The sequence below is a fragment of the Megascapheus bottae genome, chromosome 7 (genome assembly GCF_031878675.1).
Source record: "Megascapheus bottae isolate mThoBot1 chromosome 7, mThoBot2.hap1, whole genome shotgun sequence".
Classification (NCBI taxonomy): Eukaryota; Metazoa; Chordata; class Mammalia; order Rodentia; family Geomyidae; genus Megascapheus; species Megascapheus bottae.
Genome location: NC_143515.1, coordinates 38,055,914 through 38,077,800, shown reverse-complemented (window position 1 = coordinate 38,077,800; position 21,887 = coordinate 38,055,914). Strand labels below are relative to the sequence as shown.

Sequence of the window (21,887 nt, the reverse complement as noted above, 5' to 3'; positions counted from 1 at the left end):
GCTTCCTGCAATATGAGCAAGGGCCAATATGATGCCTCTGTAGAGTGGGTAGACAGTAGAGCCTGTGCTCCTTTGTCCTCACCTGTCTATTCACCTCCTGTGGCCATTCTCCATGTTCCCCAAGCCCAGACACAAAGATGATGTAGTATTGCAGCTTAGGAATTGCCAGATTCCAGAGGAGGTTAAGAAACTAGTAAAAAAAAAAAAAAGGCGCCAAAACTATGAATTCGTAATTTTTGACTTGAGATTGAGTCAGTGTACTTGAACTTCTTAAAATTATGTTCTATGAAATTTTATTTTTATAAAAAAAGATGTTTGGAAGGCTTGGACCATGAAACCCCCAGTTCTGTAGATCACTAAGTTCAATATTGCAAATACCAGTCTAGAGTGTAAAGGTTTCCAACATAAGACTTTTGCAGTCAATGTTTTTCTTTGTTGTTATTTGTTTCTATGTTTCAAAGAACAGAGAGTTATTTGGGAGATAGCTAGAATTGCTTCCCTGAGGATTTGTTTATAACATTTACCTTAAAGAGATTCTGACTTTAAAACAATATCCATACATTTTCATTTAAATTGCCACGATACAGTTGAAAAAAGTACTGTGTACTTCTGGGAGTATTTATTTTTGTCACTCAAGGAGCCTGGGCATTGTCCCTGAATTGTCAAGGCTAGGGCTGTACTGCTTTTGGAGATAAGATTTTCACAAATTTTCCTGTCCAGATTGGCTTTGAACCATGATCCTCAAATCTCAACCTCTGAAGCAGCACTGATTACAGACATGAGCCATTAATGCCTGACACATGTTTGTTTTTTTTTAATTTTATATTTTTAACTAAATGGAGACTAGTTCATGCAGAGATTGTTAATACTTAAATTATTCTTAAAAATGCAAAGTGTTAATTGTATTTAAATATGTATGCAGGTATTCCTAACTAATTTAAATGCTGATCAAATATGATGATAATGGATATTTCAATAGATAGTATAAGTGTAGAAGGCATTTCTACTGCTTTAGTTTTCTGATTACTGAAATATTTCATAACAGCTGATCATCTTATCTATTTGGGTATTTAAGAGGGCTAAAATGTTGTATTTTTCCATACTTAAATATGACCACCACCATCCTGCTGACTATTCTCTTATGCCTCATTGGCAAAAAGGATTAGCTGGGTAATGGAGAAACACATCATTGTTTGGAAACAAAACCAGTTTTAATTTTTATGTGGTTTATTGACTTCTATAACATGCCAATGTTACCAAATGTGAGCTCTCTTAATCATCAGTGAGTAAGCAGAATGGTAAACATTGAGGAACAAAATTGAGTAAAGATAAAATGCAAAGTAAGCGAGAGATTTTTTCTTGGCTGTTAGTAGTATTACAGAGACTTACACCAGGAGGTAAAGGGGTGTGAGAAATGTCGGCTTTAGAGTTGGGGAGCTGTACCTTGTGTTTTGGCTCCTAGCAAGTGCCTACAAGTTCTCCTACTTTTCAAGAAGAAAAATCAGACTTCAGCAAAGCAGCTTGTGGGGAAGAGATGAGGCCAAGAAGCAGAGGATAAACTGAAGGCTAAAGGTCAATGTCAGAAAGTTGTTCTACCAGATCTTGCTCAGAAAATCATTGAGGTATCCAAAGACAGAGTGCAAAGGGAGATTAGTGGAATTAGCAGAATAGGGGGAAAAATTAAGTCTAATGATGAAGAAACACCCAGGGAGTAAGAAAAAGAAGGAATAAAGCACAGCTTCCAGTTTATTTATCTATTTGTTTACTTATTTATTTATGGTAAAGGTGATGTACAGAGCAGTTGCAGATACATAAATCAGGTAAAGAATATATTTCTTTCTCACTCCCTCCCCCTGGCTTTCTCCCAGTTTTCCCCTCCATACTCCTCCCCCACAAATAAGGAAGATTTTGTTCTTCTTCTAATGTTCTATTTCTCCATCTAAGTACTAGATTCCTATATAAATAACTATGTAAAAATATATTTCCATTTATTTAAATGTGAAATAAAGCCATAAATGAACCCGATTATCTAACTTTCCTATGTAAAACATAGACAAGGAAAATTCTTAATCCATAACTGTATATAAAAGTAAATACAAAGGGGCTGAGAGTTTGATCTAGTGCTAGAGTGCTTGTCTAGCATGCAGGAAGACCTGGATTTGATTCCTTGGTACCAAATATCTAGAAAAGCGGGAAGTGGTGCTGTGGCTCAAGTGGTAGAACACTAGCCTTGAGAAAGCCTAAGGACAGTGCTCAGGCCCTTAGTTCAAGCCCCAGGACTGGCAAAAAGAAAAGAAAAGAAAGGAAATATAAAGGTTCTTGCCCTAATTGAGTTGTCTATTGCTCATTACAACAGTCTAGTTCTTTAAAAATACACCATAGGGCCGGGAGTTTGGCCTAGTGGTAGAGTGCTTGTCTAGCATGCATGAAGACCCGGATTTGATTCCTCAGTACACATACATAGAATAAAAGCTAGAAGTGGCACTGTGGCTCAAGTGGTAGAGCTCTAGCCTTGAGAAAGCCCAAGGACAGTGCTCAGGCCCTGAGTTCAAGGCCCAGGACAAGCTAAATAAAATAAAATGAAATAAAAATACATCGTAAATGAAGACAATGATTCCAAAGCAAAATAGAATTTTTAAAATATATACCTTGATGTTAAGAGTATAATATAGAAAAACAAACAAAACATTTTCTATTTTTTCTCAAAAATCAGTAAAACTTTATTTGCTTTCATTCTTTTGCTATTAACAGAAAACTGGAGAAAGCAAATGTTAAACAAGACATTTTCTAACCTTTAAAGCATACCTAAATCAAAGGTTTGCTTTCTGTAAAACCTCGATTTATGGAAAATTTGAATTTTATTCTGTTATAGAAAGGTGTATAACCATCTGAATCTAGGAAGCAAAACATATGTTGTCCTGCTATTCATGATATTATACATGTGTTTAAGCAATGATGTATTTGGATATAATAAATTTCTATATAATAATAAATTTCTAAGTTTTTCTCTTGCTTTTTGTACTTAATGAAATTCTTAGAAAGATTTTATCTATAGGGAAAAATTCTAAGATTGTGATTTCTGGATACACACACATGTAAGAACAAAAATTAGCCTTTTAAATCAATAATGTTTCAAGACTGAAATATGTTCACTTAAGTTTGCATCTAACCTAAAGAACCTTTTTTTGACATGGGGAATTGGTGTTTAGAAAAGTCTTGATAACTTAGACTCTTCCACAATGAGGAGTAAAGCATTCTGTCACAAAAGCAGGGAGGATGAGACACAAGGTCAGAGGGCATTGTAGAAACAAACAGCTGGACCAGTTTATTTAAACAGATAGAGGGATGGGGGAACTGACCTTAGTTTGACTTATAGTGGGAGGAGCAAGAATGCCATTTTATTACTTTGCCTAGAAGGAAAATGTTTTTGTATCTGAATTCACCCTCAAAGCCATCTAAACACATGGCTCTAATTCCAAAGAGAGATATTAGTGTGGGATGGTTAGAAATACATTAGAAAAAGTCAAATGTTGAGATGGTGTTACAATTTTTTAAAAAGTCAGGTTGTTTTAGAAAATAAGGTATGTTGTAAAGTAGGAATTTTCAGACAAAGATGTCCACCAGGACCTCAGATAATAATATAAGTTGTTTCTATAAGTATAGGAATTGTAATTCAGCAGTGTCCTCAGAACTTACAATTTTTGTATGTATTGATAATATTTCATTATACTAATTTTTAAAGTATCAAAATAATTTCTGTGTAGCGTTACTAATGCAATGAAACAGTTTAGATAATGGGCATTTTTCTGCTTTAAACTTGTTTTAGAAAAAAAAGGATTTCTACCTTGATATCCACATAAGCTATGGGTTTCTTAAATTTGTGTTAGCCATAAAAACAGTTTTTGCTACCTGAGGAGAAGCAAATAGCATTGAGAACTGAGAGATTGTGGCAAGGTTTCTGCCTTCTACATGGGAACTAGAGCAGGCTTGTAATAAGTATGATTAGTGTTGTCCTCTGCAAACTTTCAGAGCAAACTGAGCAGAGAATGGCCACATACTAAGTGGACTTACAATCCCAGAAGGACTCACCTTCTGTGATGTTTAACCAGGAGAAAAGAAGCCAGAAGCCTGCAGGGCATAATGAGTATACTTAAATACTTAGATGGGAGCCAAGTTCCGGCTGTAATCCTAGTTACTCAGAAAGCTGAGATCTGAAGATCATGGCTTGAAGCCAGTCAAGGAAGGAAAGTCCTTAAGGCTCTTTTCTCCAATTAACCATCAGCAAACCAAAACTGGAGCTGTGGCTCAAATGGTAGAGTGCTAGTCTTGAGTAGAAATGCTCAGGGTGTCCTGAGTCCTTACTTCAAGCCTCCGGACTGATGCGTGTGCATGTGTGTGCGCACACACACACACACACACACACACACACACACACACACACACACACAAGGCTATCCTAAGGAACATTTAAATTACCTTAAGGAGGTATATTGTGGAAAGATTGTAGATGAACTAAGGCAGGACTTTCTTACAGCTTCCCTAGTTGGGAGTTGGAGAAGAGTCTCCAGAGACTAGCGAAAGACCAGGAGGACAGCCCAGCAGAGCACCAACTTGATGGGGTAGTGGAAGGAAAAATGCATGTTAGTGACCAATTTAGATGATGGTTACAGCTCTTTCTAAATTTTTTATATAATTTTTCTGTGAGTATCGGATGGGTTGTATAGTCCTGGACCCAAACCTGAATCCATTGATGATTATGAATTAGTCCATTGAAATCTTCAAGTATGAGGGTTAAGGACTCAAAATGGAATATCTATAAATTGATTCAATGAGTCTTTTTTTTCCCTCGAGAATCCTTGTCTTTGTCTATATACTTAAGCAGTGTAGTCATCAAAATTTCCAATCTGGACGATGTTCACATGCCTTTTTCTTGTTGCTGCCAATGAAAGCTGGCTCAAAACAGGCTGCTATTCCAATAACACTTGAGTCTGGAATGTTCTGGATGGGTAGCACAGCAGTATTCATGCTCTGGTCACGGCGTTAGAGAAGAGCGCACTCGTTGCCGTTTGCGAGCTGTGCAGCAATTATTAATGTCGTTTTGGTAACGTGATCTCAAGTCACAATTTCTCAGAGCCTGGTTTCTCAGGTTTTTCTTAATTTTAAGTAAGTAGTTTAAATGCTATTCATAAAATATTATTATGTTTTAAAAGGGACGTGAAAAGGAAAGTTAACAATCCCTCTCTTGTAAGAGCAGCATGTGACCATTACCACATTTAAGGAGCTGAGGGTTTTGCTTTCTTACCTATGTTACTTACTATGAAAATTACTTTTGGTATATGCAGGATATTAATATTAAATAATTTTCTAATTGGTCATGCAGTGCAGGCAGCTAATGAAAAAGCAGGGTTTTTTTTCATTTTAATTGGTTATTTCACATGGTATTACTGCTACACCTGTGCTTATAATGAGAATGGAGAATGAATCTAACCTTCTGCTCATATGATTCCAATTTTCATGGTTTATACAAGATAATGATAACCTGATTTGCAACACAATTTGTTGTAGATCTGTGTTTGAAATATTATTATTCGCAGTTCAGGGACTTCATGCATCAGAACTGTACATATATGCCAATAAGGGTTAGCACCAATAGTATGTCTTTTAGTTAGACTCCAGCCTTATCATTTATTTTAATTACTTCTCAGATAGTGAAAGGACATAAGAGAAGCTGGTGCTGGTGGCTCATGCCTGTAATCCTAGCTGCTCAAAAAGCTAATCTCTGAGAACCATGATTCAAAGCCAGCCCAGGCAGGAAAGTCCATGAGACTCTTATCTCTACGAGTTCAAGCTCCACCTGACAGAAAATGAGAGAGAGAGAGAGAGAGAGAGAGAGAGAGAGAGAGAGAGAGAGAGAGAGAGAGAGAGAGAGAGAGAGGGGGGAACATAACTGCATACAAAATACACGATATTCGGCCAGGAATTTAGTCTGGCCTAGTGGTAGAGTGCTTGCCTAGCATGCACAAACACCTGGGTTCGATTCCTTGGTTCCACATACACAGAAAATCAGGAAGTGGTGCTGTGGCTCAAGTGGTAGAGCTCTAGCCTTGAGAAAAGTCCAAGAACAGTGCTTAGACCCTGAGCTCAAGCTCTAGAACTGTCATAAAAATAAAAATTACAAGATATCGAACATTAAGAATCTTAAAGATGTCACAAAATACTGTTCTTTCCTTTCAGTTTTCTTTTATTATGGTGTGTGTGTGTGTGTGTGTGTGTGTGTGTGTGTGTGTGTGTGTGTGTGTGTGTGTGTGGTCCTGGGGCCTGAGCTCAGAGCCTAGGTGATATTCCTGAGCTTGCTTTGTTCAGTGTCGGCTAATGCTCTACCACTTGAGCCACAGCTTCACTTTTGGCTCTTTTCTTTTGAGCGGCTAATGAGAGATAAGAGTCTCTCAAACTTTTCTTCTGGGGCTGGCTTCAAACCTCAATCCTCACTTTTTAGCTTCCTGGAGTCTCTGGGATGACATGTATGAGCCATGGATATCTAATGAAGTCCATATTTTTATTTTCAAAACCTGCCCATGTCTCTTCAGTAGTTTTATTTTTAGATCATATTAAGGGAAGTAAACCAGACCCAAAGGAACATAAGCTCAATGATTTCCCTCATTTGTAATAATTAGTACACATCTAGGACTCTCCTAGCAGAGGACTGTAATAGCTACTACGTAAGGCCACATAGGTTGAAGCTAAATGAAAGGATCTTCAGGATATGGAAACAAGAGCTTTGTATTATGTGATTGTTGTTCTTAATGTACTATGTTATTTCTCTTCTCTTTTGTTGCCCTTTGGTCAATGTCATATTATTACAGTATCTGACTTTGTTACCTGGTATAGTGTACATAAATTTGTTTGAAATAGAAAAGGAAAGGGGGAAAACAAGATGATTGGGAGGGGGTAGGAGGCGGGAAATGGGGACAAAACATGACAGGGGGTGTCAATGTATGAGAAGTGATGTACTCTCTGTCTGGTGAATATAACTGTGACCCCTCTATTCATTACAAAAAAATAGTTTTATTTTTAGGAACTATTGTCTTTCCCCAAAGTAGGCAGCCATATAGACTTGAATTCATATTGGAACATTGGTCCTTTAATAGTGCATATTCAACTTTTCATTCTGTGTTTTTATGTCCTGTTCAGATTTGAATATATCAAATTTGAGTTGGGAACTAAAAGCAATTTACTATTTCAAAATCTAATATGTCCTTTTCATCTTCTATATCTGATATGTAATTCTTATTAGGCAGTACAAATGGAGTCTAAAAGAGAATCTCTCTGGCATGGCTATGGAGAGTCATATGTTAATGTCCCAGTGCCTTATTATTTTCAGAAGAGGCTACAAAAATAATGGCACCAAAAAGTCTTGTTAAGACACTTAAGTGTCTTAATAAGATGTTTATAAATTTTCAGTAATAGCTAGAAGAAAGCAAGATCATAAGTTCATTTACTATATAGCTGTGACCTTGCCTTGACCTCACACTTTGCATGAAAAGGGGGAAAAAAAGCCACCTGAAGAAATCTCTACAAGGAATGCATTTCTCTGAAGTCCTCAGCAGTGTGAGTTTTAGTGGTGATAAACTCCAGACATTCTCTTACTTGATGGTGTGCTGCCATCCCTGTTCATTATCTTAATAGTGGGCATTAAAATAGAATTAGGTTTGCAAAGGTAGGGGAGGTTTAGTTAAAGAACTGGTGGGGATTGGAGGAGGGGGGAGGAGGAGACTAGAAGAAGTCACAGAGCTTGAGATTGAAATGTCACTAATTTGGAGAGGTAACAGATGCACTCAGGAGCATCTCAGTTCCTCTCCCAAATCCTCCCCCCTCCCACCCTTTGCAATTGAAAAGAGTGGTGGCTAGCATTGTTTCCTGAAAACTCTGCTAATTCCCCCATGAAAAGATGAAATGGAAGTGTCCAACTGTGGTAAAACAGGCAAACATAAATCAACTCAGAAACCCCAAGCCTTGTACTCAGAGGTCACAGAGGTTATAGGTTTTGCAGTATGTGAAGCAGGGCTGAAAAAGGAGGCAGACCCATTCTGCCAAGATCTACCTTTTCTTCACTATGATTCCTCTCTGTCTCTTCCTCCACCTTTGTGTGTGTGTGTGTGTGTGTGTGTGTGTGTGTGTGTGTGTTATAAAGAAATAATAATGTGCTTTATTTCTTGGTTACAGGTTTATTAATGCCCGGAGAAGAATAGTGCAGCCCATGATAGACCAGTCCAATCGAGCAGGCAAGTCCCCTATAGTGACTGTATTCAAGTCACGCAAGCGAAAACCATCCTCAAGCCATTCACCGGGCGGTCTGCTACCTGGTAAATAAACTGGGAGTGAGTACTAGGAGCGCCTGGCAATGAAAATTAAACCAGTTTTGTTTCATAACAACACTAATCAATTTAACATCATTATAAAACGTTTGACCAAAGTAGGGGAGGAAAAAAAGCCAATGGAGAAAAGTAACTCATAAATCATATACTCAGTTACAATATTCTTTGTACACATTCAATATATTACTGTTATTTTTTTTTCCCTGAGTTTGCCTTCCCAGCTCTTTCTGCTACTATGACCACTCCCTGGTGCATGGCTTGGTGTGGAATTGCTGTAAACTTTATTACCTGCCAAAAGGGCAAAGGGGTCAGGATCGCTTGTGGGACTCAGTAAAGTTCAAAGACATTCAATGAGGTAGAGCTTTTGTGTGCTTTAATAACCCAAGGCAGCTTACTTCTGAAGCAGCTTTTCATGTACAGTTAAAACATGAGATTCAGGTAGTCGTATAAATACACAAATCTTATTTCTCAGGCCTTCTTTCCTTAGTATGAATCTTGTGGTGTTCAACTTAAAAAAATTAGGCCGTATTTTTAAATTTGGTTTTCAAATCCTGAACTTTATGATTTGTTTTTGTATTATAATATACCAGGAAGGACAAGTAGGATCTTTACTAGGGGAGTTATAGGCCTAAATTTTCTTTATGAAATATTTCATCTCTTAAGAAAGAGCACTGTTGAAAACTACTATGTTAACATCATCATGAAGTCAATACACAGTGGATCACATTCCTATAACTTTTTTTGCTTTCAATACCCAGAGGGACCCCCAGACAACAAAAAGTGGAGTACATACATGTCTGTATCTTAGCTATTCTTTGAATATAATGTGCTGTGTGTGTGTGTGTGTGTGTGTGTGTGTGTGTGTGTGTGTGTCCTGGAGCTGGAACTCATGGCTGGGCTCTGTCCTAGAGCTTCCCCCCACTCTCAATGCTAATATTGTACAACTTGAGCCACAGATCCACTTATTACCTTTTTGATGATTAATTGATTAATTGGAGATAAGAGTGTTAAGGACTTTTCCTGTCTAGGCTGGCTTTGAACCGTGACCCTCAGATCACAGTCTCTTGAGTAGCTAGGATGACAGACATAAGCCATTAGTACCCAGCTTTGAACACAACATTTTAAAAGACAAGTCACTAAGGAATATAAAACTGGCCTGAGAAGAATGAACTTGGAATGGGTTTAAACAAAAAAAATATAGGTGTAGTATGTTCTCTTAGTCTATCTCTGGATATTTCTTTCTGTCTTAGAAATTGTGATTAAGAAACGGTGTTCTGTACTTTTATAGTCAGTCAAGGAACCCCTTATAACCCAGACGGACAGCCGATGGGAGGTTTTGTAATGGATGGCCAGCAGCACATGGGGATCAGAGCACCAGGTAAGACCTTGTTTCACTCCAGGAGTGTTGAACTGCCCCCTGCCACCTCCAGGACAGGTCAATGCACCTCACCCATGCTGTATCTTAAGCTGCCTGCCTTGCCTTGCCTGCCATCTATGCATCTAAGTTACTGCAACGGGGAAGCCAGCATCTGTATGCACTGAAGATCTCACTGTTTTTCAATCCTCTAGAACCTGTTTTTTTTTGTTTTTTTAAAGGGTCTTTTGGCACTATCTGTTGACTTTGCTCATTTTCTGGCCTCTTCTTGGATTTTTATCTCCCTTCTAGGACCTATGAGTGGAATGGGCATGAATATGGGCATGGAGGGGCAGTGGCACTACATGTAACCTTCATCTAGTTAACCAATCGCAAAGCCAGGGGGAAGTAAGTACAAATGGGGTCTTTGTTTTCACTTTGTCCTAGGAATATTTTTTTTTTCTCTTGCATTTTCTCATGTTCTCCTTGCCCATAGCTTCATGCTTGTTCATTCCTTTCCATGAAAACGCCTCTTTCTGGCTTCTTTCATTTTTCTTCTTTGGTTTTGATCAGGCTTTTAAGCTTCTAAATACAGTGTATGATGTACATTTATCCCGTGTGTTGCTATTGTACAGTACTGACCACATGACAAAACAAGAAACAGTCAGAAGGTGGGGGGGGAGTGGGTTGTCATAGCAACAGACTGATTTGCAAAATGTAAGCAGACTGCAGCAGTGCAAGGAGAGGAAAGAGCATGTCCCCAAAGTGTCATAAATCTGTCTAACCGCAGTTGATGCATGAGTTACATTTCTACACTAACCTGCAAGACACCGAAAAGCCAAACAGAGACTTCTTTTAGGTAAAATAAACACAAGCTTTACTTAGGGGTAAGTAAAGGCATATTTTTGAGCTTCAGTCAACTAAACTTTGATTTTTTTCTTAGTTTATTCCTTTGTCTGTCCATCATAATGGGATTACGTGTGGCAATGGAAAAAGGGAGAATACAAAATAGAGGTGTGCACAGCAGGCTGCAGGGCTTAGCCCAGGCTAATTGACTATATCCAAATTAAGTATGCCATCACTTGCAGTGTGACAAATGGATTTGACTTATTCAGTATACAAAAATAGAGATCATTAATGCAATCTTCAGTGGCAGGCCTAGTGAAGTGGGCCTAGGAAAACTGTCCCAGATTCTCACTCTTGAATTTTTCTCTCCTCAGAAGATATGCTTAGCAATTCGAGTTCAAACAAGTAAAACTGTTTTGAACACCAGGGCTCTTGTACACTTCCTAAATTACCCCTAATAGCATTGCTCCTGCTTTGTTTTTGAAATTAAAAGGAATGATTTCAGAGTCTTGGTTGTGTCTCTGATTATATTAACACACTATTTAAAATCACTGTGGAGGCCAAGGGTAATAATTCGTATGGGGTCAGTCTTCTCTGGGTGAGAGTCAAATATAAGTTTAACAATTAGCTCTGAAAACATTCCATTGAGCTGGGGAATGCAACAGTCTTATTACCTCATCATGGAATTCTCTAGCTTAGTTAATTTAAATATTGTTTCTTAGTTTCTGGGTCAATTAAATTTAAATGATGTATTTTATGCTTCGTGACCAATTAAATTAATAGGTTATTACAAAAAATATTATCATCTTTTTTGATTAAAGAGCTGTGGGTACAGTATATTTTATAAGCAATTTTCATTAGTTCAAAAATGTTCCTTTAGGCTAGATTAAGCAGCCATTCATTGCTAGAGCCTGGAGACCTTATTCGAAGGTGTTCATCGTATTCACAGAGCACTATTACTTAGAACTAAAGCCAATTGAACCTACTTAGCAATAGCGTTATGCCTTTCACCCTTGATGATTATGGAGCTTATAGCTCTCAGAAACAATACACCTGTCAGTTTCCATCAACTATAGCAATCCATGCAGAAGACAAGAGGCCCCCTCAAAGCAGGAGGGGTATTGTTTTAGGTCCAATTTTTCTTATTGTTCTCAGAATCATTGTAAGGTGGACAGAGTTCTGTGAAGGTTTTCTCTTCCCATCGCTCCCTGCCAGCTCTGAGAAACCATGTGGGACAAATTTATTGATAACTTTTTTTTTACTTTTACGAGTGTAGGAGATTTATCAAGTAATCATCCTTTGTGGCCTGTTAGTTGAGCTTTGTGTGAGATGTTTGGTAACCAGAGCAGTATATTCTTGATAGAACAGAAAAACAAATTTTTGGTGGGGGCAGTGGGGGGCGCGACATTGAGAAGGGAGGACAAAGTGATTCTTTCCACCAGTTTTCCAATATCACTTTCATTTTTGAAAATAAGTGAGCTCTAGATAGGAGACCCCTGACAATGGTAGCAACAGTGTGAGTTTCCAGCACGATGCTTCTCCTTTTACTCTCTTCTCCATGAACCTAAAAGAATATAAAGCCATGTTCCCTGAATCTCAGTGTCCGCTGGCTTTCCTAGGATTGCCATAGCTACCACCGCACAATTGCTTTTTCATAATCTTTTCTTTCTTTTTTTTGTTTGTTTGTTTCTTTTCTTTTGAATTTCTACAGGGCTGCAAAGTATGCCAGGGGAATATATACCCCGGGGTGGCCCAATGGGTGTGAGCATGGGACAGCCAAGTTATACCCAGCCCCAGATGCCCCCCCATCCTGCTCAGCTGCGTCACGGGCCCCCCATGCATACGTACATTCCTGGACACCCTCACCACCCAACAGTGATGATTCATGGAGGACCGCCCCACCCTGGAATGCCAATGTCAGCTTCAAGCCCCACGGTTCTTAATACAGGAGACCCAACAATGAGTGGACAAGTTATGGACATCCATGCTCAGTAGCTTAAGGGAATATGCATTGTCTGCAATGGTGACTGATTTCAGACCATGGTTTTTTTTCTGCAATGACTGTGGAGTTCCTTTCTTGGCATCTACTTTGGACCAAGGAGCATCCCTAATTCTTCATAGGGACTCTTAAAAAGCAGGAAATACCAACGGAAGTCAATTTGGGGGACATGCTAAATACTATATAAGACATTAAAAGAACAAAGAGTGAACTATTGTAAATGCTATTATACTGTTATCCATATTACGTTGTTTCTTATAGATTTTTTAAAAAAAATGTGAAATTTTTCCACACTATGTGTGTTGTTTCCATAGCTCTTCACTTCCTCCAGAAGCCTCCTTACATTAAAAAGCCTTACAGTTTTCCTGCAAAGGACAGGAAGGTCTCATTTGCAGGATTTTTAGAGCATTAAAATAACTTTCAGGCGGAAGAATCTTTCTTCCTGCCTAGGATTTCAGCCATGCGCACGCTCTCTCTCTCTCTCTCTCTCTCTCTCTCTCTCTCTCTCTCTCTCTCTCTCTCTCTCTCTCTCTCTCTCTCTCTCACTCTTTTCTTCTTTCTTCCTCTCTCTAGCCTGGGGCTTGAATTTGCATGTCTAATTCATTTACTCACTATCTTTGAATTGGCCTGAACAGATGTAAATCGGGAAGGATGGGAAAATCTGCAGTCATCAACAATGATTAATCAGCTGTTGCAGGCAGTGTCTTAAGGAGACTGGTAGGAGGAGGCATGGAAACTAAAAGGCCCTGTGTTTAGAAGCCTAATTGTCACATCAACCATCATTGTCCTCATGCAACAACAACCACCACCTTATACATCACTTCCTGTTTTATGCAGCTCGAAACATAGACTGAAGATTTATTTTTAATATGTTGACTTTATTTCTGAGCAAAGCATCGGTCATGTGTGTATTTTTCCACAGTCCCACCTTGAAGCATTTATGTAGACATTGTAAATAAATTTTGTGCAAAAAGGACTGGAAAAAAATGAACTGTATTATTGCAATTTTTTTTGTAAAAGTAGCAGTTTGGTATGAGTTGGCATGCATACAAGATTTACTAAGTGGGATAAGCTAATTATACTTTTTGTTGTGGATAAACAAATGCTTGTTGATAGCCTTTTCTATCAAGAAACCAAGGAGCTAATTATTAATAACAATCATTGCACACTGAGTCTTAGTGTTTCTGACGGGAAACAGTTTGGATTGTATAATAACTCCAAGCCCAGTTGTAGTTGTTTGAGTGCAGTAATGAAATCTGAATCTAAAATAAAAACAGATTATTTTTGTCATGCTGACTCCACTGCTTGAAAAATTTGTTTACTGCCCCCCTAAATTTCTAATGACTAATGCAGTAAATACAGCAATTAATTTTAGCTCCCCAAGCCATATATGTATTTGAAAATTTTAACCACAAAGTAAATTATTTACTAATGACCACTGATTTCTTTAAGCCGACTTAATGAACTCTTATTATCAGCAAATTTGAGGCCTATAGGCACTACACTGACTGTAGGCTCAGATCACATCCAACAAAATTATTCATGTTACATCAGTGAAATTATCCTTGTACATAATGGGGAGTATAAAGCACAGAGTTCCATCTTTTTACTAAGGATGTTACCTAGGCTGAGCAGTATATGTTTATTAGGAAATTAAGTGAAATTGAAGAGGCCAGACTTCAAAATCTAATTTTTATAAATATGCTCTATGTTCTCATTGGATAAAACTGGTTATTAACCAATTTTCCAGAACAGCTGTACAGAAATTCTGCATGCCAGCCAACTAAATGGTACAAAATAACTTGTTTAAGTGGGAATAGCTTATAATTTTATTTAAATAAAATCAGTGCTATAAAAAAGTGCTTTCCAGAGCTAAGGCAAATATACAAATATTTTAATTAGGGCAAATTCATTTTTTAAAAAAAGGCTTTTTGGAAGTGATTGCTTTGTAAACAAAGGATGGTGGGCAGGAAAGCACCTTAAAGTCAAGCCTGACATTCAGGCCCGTGTCACCCTATAAACCCGCCCTCAGCAATTCCATTTTCTATTTGAAAAGAGAAACCAGCTGTAGGCTGACTTTACTAGGTGGTGTGTGACTGCCAGACTCACCTGCTGGAGAGCAGCAAGCTCTCTCACCTTTTGTTTATGGGGCCTGTTTTGTGAGCGTGGGGATGCCCTGGGAGAAGGCTTTCTGGCTCCCGTGTCCCCCTACCCTGCCACCCCCCACCCCCTAGATAGGATTGTTTACATTTCCTATTTTGACCCAGTAGCAGTTCTTGGACTACATAAATAGCCCACATTAAGTGAAATCATTCCCTTTTGATAGGTGGTTACTAGCAGTTAACAACCATTTATTTACTTTTAAAATTAATAATAAAGTTCATAAACTAGCCATCCACTTGCCCCTCCTCCTCTGCCCTTGCCAGAGAGAGTTGGTTATTTTCAGCCTTTATTCTTCTGCAGGCTCTAGCCCAGTGGGGGAGGAAAAGAAAGGAGGGAGGGGGGAGAGGGGACTAAGAGAGAGGGTAGGAGAGAGAGGGAGAGGTTGACTGACTCCGGGGAGGGAGGGAGAAGAGTGAAAGTGAAGAGAGGGTGTGTGTGTGTGTGTGTGTGTGTGTGTGTGTGTGTGTGTGTGTGTGTGTGTGTGTGTGTATGTGTGTGTGATGGGGGGGGAGAGTTATGGAGGCAGTGAAGAATCATGTTTATTAATGCCCAGGAATTAGGCAAAATAAAACAAGCTGTTCTTGGACTTAGTGTGATAGTCCTGGGAGAACTTCACTCCAGGAAGTTCTTCTGATCCTCTGCCTGGCACTCTCCTTGCCTATTGGTATTTCAACTTTTCCTCTTGTTAATTTCAGTGCCAGCTCAGAGGTTATTGAGGACACTTATCTGAAGGAGGGAAGCAAGCAACAGAGAAGGTGTCAAGAGTGTTTTCGATGCTTCTTAAAAGGCAAAACCAAACTGCCCTCCTCTAAACAAGAGCATGCCATTGTATATGCTTTTCTAAAAAAAAAAAAAAAAATTCAGGAGGTGGAGAGGGTGGGTGGGTTAAATCGTACTATTTTTTTTAAAGTACTATTTAACTTTTTGTTTTCAAAAATTTATGAAAATACTTTTCACCCGATCATATTCAATCAGTTGTAATTATAACACATTCAAAATGAATAATCTGCCTTGACAGTATTTTTATTGTTATCGTTCATTTCATGATGTTCGACTGCTTTAGAAGCACAGGAAAGAGAAGCAAACGCGCTACAAATGGGGAATTACCCTCGTTTAGCATTAAAATTCATTTAGATAAAATTGCCACAAACATTTAAATGGGAAGATTAGTTCCCCCTCACGCCTTATTGCACTCGTTCAATGGTTCCGTTAAGAACATTTTACACGTTGGAAATTCCGTCTTCTCAGGCGGCTTGCTGTTTCCTAGCTACCCACATTCAAAGCGAAGGCAGCCGCAGCCGAGAGAGGAAAGAGAGAGAGAGGGAGAGAGAGAGGGGGAGAGACAGAGAGGGAGAGGGAGAGGAAGAGGGAGAGAGAGAAAGAGGGGGGAGAGAGAGAGGGAGAGGGAGAGGGAGAGGGAGAGGACAGAGTTTTGGTAACTGGTGTGCCAGTCCTGGGGGGGGGGCTCGCCCTGCACACCCCACCCCTCACCCTATCAAGTCACTTCGTGGCAGGGCATTTACAGATAACGCGACCAGGCGCGCACAGAAGGTCCGGAAAAGACCACCAGTTAGTTAGCTGCTGGATGTGTTGAGTTTCTCACACCGAGGCCACAGGCACGTGGTGGGTTCTTTTCTTCTTCTTCTTCTTCTTCCATTGCTGCCAGGATGTTTCCAGGAAACTGATCATTACTTTCTGTTGTTGTTGTCGTCGTTGTTTGTGGTCGTCGGTACCGCATTAGAAACCTGTTAAAAGGTTAGTTTGAGAAGTCCAGGCTGCCACTAGTTTCTCCCTCCCCTCCTCCCGCCCCTCCCCCTCCCGCCTCTCCCCCCCCTTTCCCCTCCCCCTCCCTGCGCAGAGCCACAGGAATCGAGGAAAGTCGGCTTCGACTGCCACCTTTTGGGGATTTGGAAAAACGACTCGGTAGGCGATGGAGGGAGGAGGAGGCGCGAGGGGGGGAGATGGGGGGAGGGAGGGAAACCCCCTTATTATCCTGTGTTCGGAACTGGCTCCCTTAATCTGATGCTTAAATATTTGATGTGGAAAAATTACCCATAAAATTAGTTACTAACAATTTCAAATTGAAATCACTTATCGAATTATAAACGCATTAAAGCTGTATGGATGGTATTAGGAGTTCCTCGCGAGGCAGAGGGTGGTGTCTCCTTGCAGCCCAGAGAGGCTGGAGGGTTTCGCCCCCGGGGAGAGGCGCCCTCGGCGGAACCCGGCCTGGGGGAGCCCCGGCTCCACACCCGGGGTCCTCGCTGGGCTGAGACTCCGGGTCGCCGGGCCAGAGAGGGACCTAGAGGGGAAAGGGCGGTGGGAGGCGCCGGTCCGTCGGCCGAGGCGACCTCAGCAAACTTCCTGAGGACGTCAGAAGAATCGGAAAAGAAGCACCGGCCCCACCCGTGTCCGCCCGTGCGGGCGCGCTCGCGGGCCTCCCAGGCGGCCCCGCTCGCTCCTTCGCAATCGCGAGGAGCACCCCTAAAATCTGCAGGCCTGGCAGCCCCGAGGACGCCGGGGTCTGGACTTGGTGCTAGGCTGAGCCCCACGCCCCCCCCCCCCCCCCCACACACCACCCAGCCAGCCCGGAGCTCAGCTCCAGGGCGGCTGCGCGCCGCTCCTCCCCGCAGCGGCGGCGGCGGGGCGGCGGCGGGGCGCCCTGGAGCCTGGGCTCCGCACGAGGACGGGTGGGACCCCAGCGCACCTGGCGGGGGGAGGGCTCCCGACTTGCAGAGGAATCTGTACCTTCCTCCCCTCTTCACTCCCACCCCCAAAGTGCAAGTCTGAGGAGTCCCTGGGACCCGATCTCCCGAGGTCTGGAGACTCTTGGGGCGGGCCTCGGAAAGGTGTGGGGAGCTGCCCGCGGGGTTCTGCGCCCCGGCCCTGAGCGGCTCCCGCTGCTGGCAGCTAACTCCAGGCTCCGCAGCGGACTCGGCTCGCCCAGCCCGAGCTCCGGCACAGCACCGTACTTCTGAAATCTAGAGATCGAGGGCTTAGGGGACCTAGTGCAGCTGGCCAGGAAGGCCCGGGTGCGCGTGTCCAGAGTGTGTGGGGGGGCGTCCTCAGGAGGGTAGGGTCTCCCTGGGGTCATTTTAAGAACGTTGCCAACTTGGCCCTGCCTTTCGGTTCCGAGCAGGCCCTGGGCCCCAGCGAGGGCGGCGGGGCCAGGAGTTTTCTCCAGGCGTCTGGAGGCCAAGTGGGCTGGAGGAGTGAGGATCTGGTCAGCGAGGCTCCCGCCCCTGCCTGCTTGCCTTTCTTTCTTTCTTTCTTTCTTTCTTTCTTTCTTTCTTTCTTTCTTTCTTTCTTTCTTTCTTTCTTTCTTTCTTTCTTCCTTCCTTCCTTCCTTCCTTCCTTCCTTCCTTCCTTCCTTCCTTCCTTCTCTCTTTTCTGGATTTTTGCTCTCTTGTGCTACTCCTTACCCACTGGCCCCTTGTGGCCGCAGCTCTTAGAGTGGACGCGGTGCCTAGTCTACTTGAGCCTGGGAATCCCCGAGTTGGGAAAAAGCCCTGAGTGAGGGAGGGGTGAGGGAAGAAGAGGGGGGGGCTGGAGAGGGTGGCTGGGGACAGGGGGGTGGGGGGGAGGAGGAGGCTCCCCCTCCTGCCCCAGCTGCCTGCCTCTTCCCCAGGAAGAGCAGAAAGGAAAAACAACCAGCACGTCGAGCAATCCCTTCACCCAAGTGTGTGCTTTCAAGAGTTCCCCTCCCCCCAAAAAAGTTGTATCCTTGGGGTCTAGGAGGAGAAATGGAGGCCTTGGTTGCGGTTGGTCGAGCCCCGACACCTCCCCTTCAACCCACCATCTCCCGCAGTCACTGGGCGCACGGAGGGGAGACCCCGAACGGTGAAGCCCTGGAGAAAAGGGATTTAGTTTTAAGCCAGTCTGCCATCGATCGTGTCGGTCATTCTCACCACTGACCACTCACCTCTCCCTTCAAGCCCGCAGTTCGTTACGTGAGCAATGAGCTCAATCTCCAGGCAGACCCTGAGTGCCGGGACCCAGCGGATTGGGAAAGTCACGACTAAAGTCACCTGTTTCACACTGTCCCCCGCCTGTCCCGCCCCGTCCTCCCCTCGTGTCCCTCGTGAGGTTGGACGCGCAGCGTGGGTTCCCAGCGCCTCGCCCAGGCGCGCCTGGCTGGGCTCGGGGAGCCGGTGTGTGCCTTCTCTGGAAGGGTGAGATTGCACATCCCTCTCTTTCCAGGTCTCCCCCAGCCTTTCTGCCCGGGCCTCCCAGCGCTCCAGTACTTGTTTTCCGTTCCAACAAGCTTGGTTTCCCGTCTCCACTCAGATTCTCAGAGCTGTGCTTCCCCATCCCTCCATCCGCCCCCCCGTCCCCCAGTCCCCCCCCCGTCCCCGCCAGCGCTGGACCACGCGCAGTCCAGGTAACCCACGCCTGTTCGCGCTCGCCCACCTCGCCCACCCTGCTGGACAGAGGCGGGTGCGGATTGCTAAACGTGGTGGGCAGAGGACCCTGGCCGAGGGTATCCTGGGAGGGGGTGGGAGGTGGAGAGGGGGCTTAAAGAACCTGATTCCTAGATTTAGGGGAGATCGACGCCCCACTAATAACTACACGGCCAAGAAACACAGCGCAGCGGCAAGGAGCCCTGAGCAGCCGCTGCTTCCCTAGCGCCCCAACCCCGTCTGTCTGGCACCGCGGGGAGACGGAGGCGAGCCACGCGCACCCCGTCACTTTACTGGCCGACCCACGAGGCGCCAGTTTGTTTTGGAGACTCAGTTTCCACGGGACAAAAGCAGAGGCGACAGGGCGAGGGCTGCGTCCAGCCGCCCCTTCGCCCCACCCTTATCTGATTTGGAGAAGGGCGTTTTTCTTTCTTTCTTTCTTCGCCCCCTCTTTCCCTCCCCAGGTAGTCTTCTCGGGAAACAGGGTGCTTTGTGTGCTCTCTGGTGGGGGCAGGAGTGGGGGTGGGGGTGGGGACAGACTCTCCCTGCCCGCCTCCAGCCTTTAATGTCTGAAATAACGAAATGGCTGTGTGGCAGCTGCTGCTACAGCCAAAACTAACTCTTCGGAAGACGGAAAAGAGTGAAAGGCAAAGAAAGACTGTTCATTTTTTTTTTCTTCCTTTGGTGCCGTTTGGGATGTCATCTGTTTCCTTGGCGACTGTGTGCAACCCCCAGAGCCCCTGGGCTCCTGGATTGTTAGGGGGGAAAAAGCATGCTATTTCTGCACCGTCATTTATCACTGTCACTGCATAATGATTCCCCTTGCAGCCCCTTATTGATGTTTGTAATTGCATTATCTCATAAAGGAGGATGATCAATGAAACCGAGCCGTGCATTCTGGGGTCAGAGGAAACCAAAGTACTGTTTGTCCCCTTTAATACAACAAGTACTCATTATCTTTAGGTCTGCATTCAAAAAATGATCTGATCTGGGGCTGACCCTGTCCGACGTCCCAACACTTTCTAAAACGCGGTTTGTGTAACCTTTTGCTTAAATGCTAAATCAAGTACCTGTCTTGCATTTCAACGAAACAAAATGCTAAAACCGAATGTGAAAAACATCCCTTCCTTTCACACCACCCCTCCTTTTTATCTGGGGGGTGGAGTGGGGAAAATTGGTTGGTCAAAGGATTCAGGAGATTTTTATATTGTTAATTACGGCGTGATGTAATATAGAAAAAGCAACTCCTATCAGCAAGGAACTCAATGAATTTTTTAAATGTGGGGGGGTAGCTGGGAGGCTTTTTTTTCCCCCAACAAGGTCGGTCCTAACAGCAGAATAAAACCACATCCGGTTTAATTAATAAGAGCTATAAATTGAAATAATTCCCCATGATTCTGCCCTTGATTCGCACTTCCACAGTCATATCTCCTAGGTTTAGATAATGACTTTTGTGCCTGTTCTCACAACAATAACTAAATCAGTTGCTCACTGTATTTCTAAAGCCATCTACAAACTCCCACAAATAAAAAGAAGTTCATTTGTCTATTAAGGCGAGTATTTAGTTGAGTAGAAATGTCCCAGGAACACAGAATGAAGTTCATGTAATCCCATGAAGATCAAGTCATCTTGTTGTACAAAGTCAATGAAAAGAGTACAAAAGAGAAGAGATCCAAGTGTAATTTTAAACTACATGCCTTAGTAGACTGTCACAGTGAGAATCTGACTGTTTGGATGGGATAGAGGAGAGTGGATATCCTTTCAGATCACATTTAATGTCAAGGCTTTAGAAAGGGAACATGAATTCTAAATTGGGGTCTCACTTAAACTTGTGCATAGAGCGAATGTGGAAAAGGTTCAAATAATCATTTCAGTAAGTTAGGATAAAATGAGAAACAATTAAGCTAAGAGTTTATTTTCAACATTGCAAAACTGTATCACCAAAAAGATAGCTTTTCAATTTGCTGAAGATGGATTTTTTCCGTTGTTCAAGAGAGTGCCCTAAGAAAAAGGAAAGGAGGAAGGAGAGAAGAAAAAAAGCAATCAGGAAGGAAGGAGAAAGGAAAGAGAGAAGAAAAAAAGGTAGGAAGAAAAGAAAGGGAGAAAGACAAGACAAGTCCAGGTGTTTTATTTCAAAACTTCTAGACATTTCTAAATTAGCAATGTGAATAAATGCTTTGAATCAACACATCAAAATGAAAAACATTGTGGATAAAATGTACTTTTTAATAAATAGTTTATATGAATAAATTGACACCCTGGCCATAAAACCTTCAATCGAATGATAACAAAACAAAGTGCTAAAATAGTCTCATTTAGAAAAAGAACTTTATTGATAAAACTGCAGAAGTTTTAATTGTATTGTATTGAAACATCATTTAATTTTTTTTTTACTAGAAGCAGATTTTCCCCAAACCTAGTATTTGAAAAAAAAAATCTGCCAAGGCACTTTGAAATGATATATGCTTTATGTTATTTAAATATTCTGGGGCTTTTATTCTTTGAAAATGCTCAAACTGAAATGGATATGCAGCCATGCATATATTTAATATAAATGGTATCTTGTTGTTAACATAAAATATTAAAGGGAAAATAAAACTTTGGGTTTTGTCAGTTGAAATGGATTTTTTGGCATAATATTTGATTTTCAAAACACACAAGTGAAATCTCTAATTTTCAAACAATCACCACAAGTCTTTCTCTTATCTGGTTGGGGTTCTGGCTTCTTGAACATTTTCTATTTTTAATAT

General features: G+C 42.1%; 1 protein-coding gene across 4 annotated transcripts in view; it reads left to right on the top strand.

Moving 5' to 3' along the window:
* The window catches only part of Meis1 (Meis homeobox 1), a 145,416-nt gene extending 131,866 nt beyond the window's left edge, over positions 1-13,550 (top strand). For 2 of the 4 annotated variants that reach the window (XM_090336785.1, XM_090336784.1), the window contains 4 exons: positions 8,224-8,282; positions 9,664-9,753; positions 10,042-10,137; positions 12,287-12,376. In XM_090336785.1, coding sequence (XP_090192911.1) covers positions 8,224-8,282; positions 9,664-9,753; positions 10,042-10,100 — 208 coding nt within the window. In that variant the 3' untranslated portion in view covers positions 10,101-10,137; positions 12,287-12,376. Of the gene's footprint in view, positions 1-8,223; positions 8,283-9,663; positions 9,754-10,041; positions 10,138-12,286 lie in introns of all 4 variants that reach the window. The other 2 variants (XM_090336782.1, XM_090336781.1) reach the window with 1 other exon arrangement.
* Positions 13,551-21,887: the final 8,337 nt, after the last annotated feature.